At 40.1% G+C, this 7438-nt stretch overlaps 1 protein-coding gene, 1 long non-coding RNA gene and 1 other non-coding gene across 3 annotated transcripts in view; 1 reads left to right on the forward strand and 2 right to left on the reverse strand.

Annotated features, from left to right (window-relative positions):
* Positions 1-371: 371 nt before the first annotated feature.
* LOC119428968 lies at positions 372-1868 on the reverse strand. Its single transcript, XR_005187729.1, has 4 exons — positions 1747-1868; positions 1091-1227; positions 768-835; positions 372-472 (listed from the first exon to the last, which is right to left on the reverse strand). It is a non-coding gene; the product is annotated as an uncharacterized LOC119428968 (long non-coding RNA).
* LOC119430322 lies at positions 601-732 on the reverse strand. Its single transcript, XR_005187908.1, has one exon. It is a non-coding gene; the product is annotated as a small nucleolar RNA SNORA31 (small nucleolar RNA).
* Positions 1869-2598: 730 nt separating the features above from the next.
* Positions 2599-7438, forward strand: part of LOC119425535 (protein TANC1) — a 58799-nt gene continuing 53959 nt past the window's right edge. Inside the window, exons 1-2 of the mRNA XM_037693065.1 lie at positions 2599-2674; positions 5024-5227. Coding sequence (XP_037548993.1) covers positions 2599-2674; positions 5024-5227 — 280 coding nt within the window. The remainder of the gene's footprint in view (positions 2675-5023; positions 5228-7438) is intronic.

Below are 7438 nucleotides of genomic sequence, written 5' to 3' on the forward strand. Positions count from 1 at the left end.
CCCCCCCCCCCCCCCCCCCAATAAAAAGTCATTTTGTTTAGTCCTGCCATAAGTTTTTACATCAACTGTTAAAATCACAATCTGATCCTGAACACAGCAGCTGCAGGAAACGCCAGACATTTTTAAATTTGTGAACGCAGTCATTCATAATTCTGAAGTTTACATTCTGCTTTAGATTTTTAGCACTCAACTTAAACTCCAGCTTCTTCTGAACTTCACCCCAGATGTTGCATGCAAGACTCAGTACGTCCCTTACCATTCCATTTTTTTTTTTTTTACATTAATTGCCATTTTATATGTAGGTTGATCATTTAGAAAACTTTTTAAAAATGTGTTCTATTTTCAAGATAAGCATACAAAAAGGAAAAGCATTTAGAGATACAAGTTTATTTAAAAATATTTATCAATAAAAATTTCAGTTCCAGAACAAAAGGACTCCCATCAGGTGTTCGCGTACTGGTCCAGTTCTTGTCTGCAAGACAAATACATCAATCGTTACAACAGTAAAATAAGTCCTGCATGCTAACGGCAAGTTAAAGCAAACCATCTAAGAATGGCATTTGAAGAGTTGTAAAATGCATATGGATTAAATTGTCAAATGTGTGTATTCCTTAGTTCATTCTGTGCTGCTACAATATTTAGCAGTCAGAAATCACAAGGAAGGCCTAATTTGGCATCTCTATGCAAACCAAGAAGCTAAAGAGTCTGCTCCAGGTCTATCAGTGGATGCAAACTTCATATTTTAAGAAACGATTGCAAGAGCTCACCTGCATTGTACAGTCTTTAACCAATCAGGGTTTCTGCTGGGTCCTATGGTCAAGTGTTACCATAAAACCTGAGACGAGAGAAAGATGATGCATTAGTTCCATCAAATGATAATAGTGTAACAGAAACCTTGTTTTCAGTTTGTGCTTTCCTCTTCAATCCGAGACGCCACGAGTCAAGAGGCGAGCAGAAAGCGTGGAGGAAATTGTTCTGTTGCATCTGTAGAAGTAAAACCCAGGATCTCTCACCACAGAGAGCCCAGGCTGTCAAAGATGCCGCACAGAGCTGATCTGCAGCTATTCTAAATGTGTGAACACATTTGTACCTGCATACTTCGATCCCTGCCTCAAGGTCCTCCTGCTGCTGGTCACTCACAGCCACATGGTCACATCGCCAACATCTGGAGTTCCAACTCTGACATCATCCTCCATCTGCTCCATACAGGGGACTTATCTGGTCATTCTATTAAAAAAAACAAAACAACAACTATTAGGTACTAAAATCTAAAGGGCAGACTCAGTAAATAGCTAAACAGTTGCATTTATACTTTGTAGATTGAATTCAATTGATGCATTCAGTGTCAATTAACAAAAAGTACCCAAGAAGCTAAATCATAAACCTAATAAATATAAAACTATGTTGCCACAATTGAAGCGTTTTGGTATCTGCCAATAATTGCTACTTTGACAAACTTCCTAAAACCTCCTAAATAGTCAAGACAGCATAAAATATAGGGCTAGCATGCTAACGTTTACCTCCGTTTTGGACGGTTTCCCCTCCTTTAAACCACTAAGCAAAGACCAAAGATTATTGCTGGCGTCTTTGATTCTAATAATTTAGCTGTCGCGAACAGTTAAAAAGTCCATGTCCGCTAGCGACGCAAAGTGTAGCTAGCTAACCGCTAATGTGCACGTGCTCGCTTAGCGGTTAATGTAATCAAACTGAGCATGCGCGTAAACAAGTTAGAGCGAAAGTACTCACGAGACACCCTGATGCGTGGAGGAGATGAAGATTTAAAACTCTTCAACATTGCGAACTGGAGCGGACAAACGACAGCCTTGTGCATGAACAGCGAAAGAGACGGTGCGACGTCAGCTTCTACTTTATATAGGTTCCATTAGCGCCCCCTTCAGGAGGTGAAGAAACTCGACTCTATCGCCACCTACAGGCTGGAGGAAGACATGCCTAAAATTACAAATCACGTTTCGTTACTTTAAACACTACTCTTTTAAAATGCACATATTTATCTATATCAAAGTATTTGCTTACCCAACAGGTTTTGGTTTAATAAGCTTAAATATGTTTAATATAGGTGGTAGTTTTGAGAATGGTTTTCTAAAAGTACAACAGTGACACTGAAACGGCCGCACTGATAGTGCTCAAGTAAAATAAATAAATAAATGAATAAAAGACCAGTTAGAGCATGAACGCACACCGAAATAAAACATGAACTCTTCAGGGATGCGTCAAAAATGGATCACGAGGCACACGCGCACGAGCAGGACGCGCGCGTGCCCGCCTCATCTCATACTCAGCTTCAGCTTCCTTCTCACTTCTTAATTGGACTCCGCGAGCTCGAGTTCTCTCCCTGCGTCGGGTTCACGTGGATACATGCAGGCACCAAAGGAGACTTAGAAACAGGTCAGCTCAGCTTTATTTTTCAATAACACGCCATTTATTTCCTGCGGGATCAATAAAGTTCTATCTTATCGTTTAAAACGTTACACAGCTCCCAGTAATCAGAGTAAAACTACGCTCATGAAGACCCTCTGGATACACCTGGAAACGAATGCTTCAGTTTTTGTGTTTGTTTTCCCCACAGAGTGAAGGAAGATGTTCAAAGCTGTGTTTGGAAGCAAGAGGGAGGGAGGAGGGAAACGTGGAGACAAAAAGAGTCACAAACATGCAGGTAAAACCATCTCTGAAGATAAATTAGATACATGTTCTGGAAAAAACAACAAACACTGCCCCTTTTTCCTGTAACGTTTTGGTCCTGGGCATAAATACGCAGTTTATTCATTGCTTATCTTCTGCTATGTGCATCCAAAGTGAATTTGTAGTGCCACACCTGTTTAAGACTGAAATAAAACCATGTAGTTTAGTAGTTTTTTGATCATGTTATTCAAGCTGTCTTCTCCTGGGAGATCCATTTCAATTAACCTAGTTCATCAGTGATGCCGTTCTTCACAAAGTGTCCCACTGCTTTCGTTTTATGTGTGTCAGGCAAAGTTGGAGTGGGTTAACAAACATCCTGGCCTACAAAAACGTAAAGAAATGATCAAGAGTTTGGATGCAAGTAAAAGAAACAAAGGTGCTGCCTCTGCTGCGAACGCCCAGTTTACTGAATTCAGGAGCTGCATGTATTTCTCACAGCTCGACTCGCTGCAGCACAGAGGAGATACACGAACATAAGCAGAGCTCGTATTAGAGCAACCGTGTTGCACGTTAATATTTAATAATTCAGAGAGGAAGATGAGAACTGTGTCAGTCTCTTTAACATCATCTACAGTAGTTTATTTACAGCTCGCCTCAGAGCTTTTGGAGACTTCATCCTCTTATCTCATTTTGACTGGTTTCATTTCATCTTATCTGAACGTTTCTTTTATTTTTACCTCATTTGAACATATCTTTTCTCTAATATTACATCATCTGTTCTCTTCATCTTTTTTGTCTAATATCTTGTATGTTAACTCGTCTCATCTTCATTCTTATTTCATCATTTCTTATTTAAAGTTTTATCTCATCTAATCTTTTTTTGTCTAATTTTATCTTATTATCACATTATATATGTTCTTAACTCGTCTCATCTTCATTCTTATTTCATCATTTCTTATTTCTTCTCTGATCTTCTTTCTCTTATTTTATAATTTCTTCTCTTATCTTACTTCATATCATCTTCTTTTCTAATCTTGTCTCTCATTTTTTCATCTAATCTCATTTTATATGTAACTCGTTTCATCTTCTTTACTCTTCTCATCTTGTTATGTCAAATCTCATCTTATTATCTCAACTTACACTGTATGTTCTCTCATCTTACTTCATTCTTATTTTACCATTTCTTATCTCGTCTTTTTGAATCTCTTATCTTTTACCATTTTATCTCATTTTTACATTTTAATTTTCTTTTCTTCTCTCGTTTAATCTTTTGCAACAAATCTCATTGTATCTTGTTTTATTAATAATAATAATATTAATAATACTTTATTTATAAAGCCCTTTAAAACAACCACAGCTGCCACAAAGTGCTGTACATATAAAATCAAGAACATTTAAACACATAAAAACAGTTGTTAAAACATTAAGATCAATAAAAGTAATAAAAACAGTGCAGATCAAATTCAGTGTGTGCTAAAAGCCAGGGAGTAAAAATGTGTTTTTAAAAGAGTTTTAAAACTGGACAGTGAAGGGGCTTGTCATATCTTTTGTAATCTCTTCTCATCTTTTTATATCTCATATTTTCTTATCTCCTATATCGTTTAATCTAATCTATCTTATTTTTTGTTTTCTTATTTAATCTTTTCTGTATTTCATCGCATATATATTCTCATAATCTTATACTGTACTAAGTATTCTTATCTCCTATATTTTATCAAAACATTTTTTTTCTCTTCTCATCTTTTCTTTTCTTCTTTTTACTTATTGTCATTTTATCCCATTTCATCTTTTGTTTTTCATCTAATCTGATCTCATCATATCTCACATTTTCATAATTCATCGTTTTATTCTCGTCTCATCTTCTTTTCCTACCCTGTCAAAACTTCTATCTTCTCATAATTTCTTGTCATCTCATCTCTTTTGTCTAAGCCTTTTTTTCTCATTTTATTTGATCAAACTGAACTCATATCACCACTTTTCTCATCTTCTCATCTAATCTCATCTTTTCTAATCTTATTTAATATTTTTTCATTATATCTTCTCATCTCATTATGCTTGATTTTATGTAGATTTACTGGATATTTCCACAGGTTTTTCTTTGTTTGTTCTCCATAAGAACAGAAAGACGGTCTCGGTCAGCTCAGATGGAGGTGAAAGCTGAGTTATTTCTCAGAGCAGAACCGTGTCAATCATTCTGGATTGCAGAAACGTTTCCTGGTGTTGCATAATGTCTTTCTGAGTGCACAATCAGGCTTAATGGCTGCAGTTACGATGAATATAAAAATGATTGAAACTTTGCATTTTAATGCGACGGATGGATCAACATGTATTTAACGAAGCTCCGTTGAATTAACACCACCTCTCCTCCATCTCGTCCATGCAGGTGGGGAGGCGCGCACCCCCGGTGCCACACAGAAGGGGAGCAGCCAGCGGGCGGCTCTCCTCCACGGCCGTAACGGCGGCCATGTCGGCACCCCGAGGAGGCCGAAGAGACTGACGAAGGGCGTGTCCATTTCCTTGCCGTCCTCCCCTCTCCTCCCCCACCAGGCCGACATGGTGGCGTCCCAGTCGTGCGTCAGATTTGCAGGTGGGTCGCGCTGTTTGAAGCAGAGCTGCAACGAGAGCAGAATGTTTGCACGGCTTTTCCCTGATTAGGAGGGATCTTCGATGGGTTCCTCACACGCAGAATAAACAGACGGCGTCCTCGGGGTCCAAAAACACGAGGCAGATTGACAAAGTAAATAATTCAGTAAATTAACTAAAGGCGAACAACCCCTAGTAGGATAATATGACTCCAAAATATTCAGCGTATTTAAACTTTAAACTGTGGCCGTCCTTTATTAAATTACAGAAAATATGTACAGGTTTCAAACTTTATATTTAACATGGGACCAGACTGTTGGCCAAACGATGTTATTTATTATTTTCACTTTTTTCATGTTGAAAATTTCTCGTTAATTATTTATCAATTAAAAGCCTAGAATTCCTTGAACGGATGCATATCACCCACCGCCTTTCATGTTATGACTAAGATCATCTGGAAAACATTTTGAGCTGCTGCCATTTTTGTATTTGCTGAGGTGGTTTAGCTGCGGCGGCCATCTTGAATCAGCTTGACTCCAAAAGTTATTCAGTCATAGATGCACAACCCCAGTTCCAACAAAAGTTGGGATGTTTTGTAAAATGTAAATAAAGCCAGGATGCTATAATTTGAAAATCTCTAAAGGATGTTTTATTTACAGCAGAGCACCGGAAACATCCCAAAGGTTTATTTTGAATTTTATAGCATTAACAGATGTCAGCAAGTTCAGGTGTAGGCAACAAAAGTTCCTGAATGAAAGACCAATCTCCATCATCTCCAGGTCATAATCTGATCCACAGATTAGAAGGATCTGTAGAAATCTGAGCTCAAAGGACGAGGCCCTCAGGGGCCACTGCATTAAAACAGTTCTGGTTCTGTTCTGGGCTCAGGAACACTTCCACAGATCATTGTCTGTAAACACAGGTCATCCACAGATGCTGCTTAAAGCTCTATCAGGCAAAGAAGAAGCCAGATGTGAACACCATCCAGAACCACTGCCGCTTTCTCTGAACCAGATCTCATTTCAGATGGACTGAGGTGAAGTCCAGAACTGTTCTGTGATCAGACTGGTCCAAATCTGAAGTTCTGTTTGGAAACCATAGACCTCCATACTAAAGAAGAGGGGAACCATCCAGCCTGCAGTCTGGTTACAGTTTAAAAGCCTGCCTCTCTGATAGTATCGGGGTGCATTAGTGCCTTTAGCATGGGCATCTTACACATCTGGAAAGTAAACATCTATGTGGAAACATCTGCTCTTGTCCATCAGAGAAGCTCCAGGACTGTTGAACAGCAAGAATCCTCCACCAGAGGAGAATGGGACAGTTTTCCCTCCGAAACCTCCCAACAACTGGTCTTCTCTGTAGAGTTGCATTCGGGCCCATAAAATCTGATCCGACGCGGCCCCAGGCCGCAGTCATAATTTCTGAACCCCACCCGACCCAAAGAATTAACAGTAATTACAGGTCCGAACCCGGAAAAAAATCTGACATTTTGAATTAGTTATTAACGGTCGGGGACACGCAGGTGAATAAAAGTGGCAGAAGATTCGGAGCTGACAGGGTGTTTGTCATTTCATGGCCGTAAAAAAACATTTAAACTCCGTTTCTGCCTACGTTCTTCTGAATTAGTAAGACACGCGGACAGCTCTGACACATGCGTCTGCTTTGGGATCTCACCTGTTTGGGTCGTCGGCCGCGTGCAGCGGCAGAATGAACATCCATTTGGGCGATGGCTCGCTGCCTGGCAGTCCAGTCACATCTGAAGCTTAACTGAACTTTTCACCTCTTTCAAGGTTGGTCAGCTCGCAGTGGTGGAGGTATGGCAGGCCATGTTATCATATAATTGGATTACGGCGGATCCTGACTTAATTAAAAGCCCGAGACCGGCCCGGCCCACCCATTAATCACATTAAAACGGCCCGGCCCTAATCCGGGTCGGTCCGGGCCGGGTTTCGGGTTCGGTTTAGAAATGACAGCTCTGCTTCTTGAGTCCTCCAAAACCTCCATCAACTAGTCTCCTCAGGTCCTCTTAAACCTCCAACAACTGGTCTGTCCAGGTCCATCAAAATCTCCAACAGCTGGTCTTCACAGGTCCATCAAAACCTCCACAACTGGTCTCCTCAGGTCCTCCAAAACCGCCAACAGTAGGTCATCTCAGGTCCATCAAAACCTCCAACAGCTGGTCTTCTCAGGTCCATCGAAACCTCCACAGCTGGTC

Source organism: Nematolebias whitei, chromosome 2 (assembly GCF_014905685.2).
Source record: "Nematolebias whitei isolate Nwh7 chromosome 2, NemWhi1, whole genome shotgun sequence".
NCBI lineage: Eukaryota > Metazoa > Chordata > Actinopteri > Cyprinodontiformes > Rivulidae > Nematolebias > Nematolebias whitei.